At 48.8% G+C, this 1,023-nt stretch overlaps 1 protein-coding gene across 1 annotated transcript in view; it reads right to left on the bottom strand.

Annotated features, from left to right (window-relative positions):
- GLB1 (galactosidase, beta 1) overlaps positions 1-1,023 on the bottom strand; it is a 75,194-nt gene that overhangs the window by 72,403 nt on the left and 1,768 nt on the right. The window contains exon 2 of the mRNA XM_014548381.1: positions 618-673. Within this exon, the coding sequence (XP_014403867.1) occupies positions 618-673 (56 nt within the window). The remainder of the gene's footprint in view (positions 1-617; positions 674-1,023) is intronic.

Here is a 1,023-nt window from a genome sequence, read left to right as displayed (position 1 = left end):
CCCCGGGCCTGCTCCGCCCCGTGACAGCTGACCCGGGGGCGGGGAACCAGCGCAGGACGAGCCTGGAGGCCACGTGCAGCCTTGTGACACTAGGATAGTGTTATCTGGCCCTAGTCGGCCTCAGACTCTTTGCAGAGGCAATCCGGAGGCCCCGCTGTCAGCAGCTAGATAACTCGCCCTGGGGTTGGACTTTAACCAGGGTCTCCTTGCCCCCTGGCTGCCTCAGAGGACAGAAGGGGGAAGCTGAGACCAGATAACCCTGAGTGCAGGAGATAGAATCCTAGCCCTAGGATTCTCGGCAAAACTCTAAACGAGGGGGTCAGAAAATTGTAGTCCCTGGACCAACTGTACACCTGGAACTTGTTAAAAATGCAAATCCCAGGGCTCCACCCCAGGAACGTTCAATAAGAAACTCTAAGGATGAATTCCAGAAATCCATATTTTTACAACCCCTGCAGGTTTTTCGGTGCATGCTAAAGTTGGAGAACCATTCTAAGAAATGTAGAGATATGGTTCAGCTATGGTAAAATCATTCCAAATGCCAACCTTCAACGCACCAGGACCTGTAGAATTTGTATTTCATTGTTGGGTTTTGAGATGAGAGCAACACCTCCCACCTTTTAATTTTGCACTCGAGCTTCTCAAGAGCCCTGTGATGCTGATGTAGGCAGATCTGTCAAATCAGGGCAAAACACAGCCATGAGCCCCTTAAGGAAGAGATACAGTCTTAGAAATGCAACATTAGCCAGCCAGTGTGGCTCAGGGGTTGAACATTGACCCAAGAACTTAGAGGTCTCCAGTTCGATTCCTGGTCAGGGCACATGCCCAGGTTATGGGCTCCATCCCCAGTAGGGGGCATGCAGGAGGCAGCCAATCAGTGATTCTCTCTCTTTGATGTTTCTATCCCTCACTCCCTCTCCCTTCCTCTCTCTTTCTACTGTTTCTTCAATTTTTTTTCTAAGTCTGAATTATTGCAAAATAAAGTTAAATTTTAAAAAATCCTTAGCAAATGGCAGAATAAAC

This window comes from Myotis brandtii, unplaced genomic scaffold (genome assembly GCF_000412655.1).
Source record: "Myotis brandtii unplaced genomic scaffold, ASM41265v1 scaffold506, whole genome shotgun sequence".
In the NCBI taxonomy this organism is placed as follows: Eukaryota; Metazoa; Chordata; class Mammalia; order Chiroptera; family Vespertilionidae; genus Myotis; species Myotis brandtii.
This window is presented reverse-complemented; position numbering and strand designations above follow the sequence as displayed.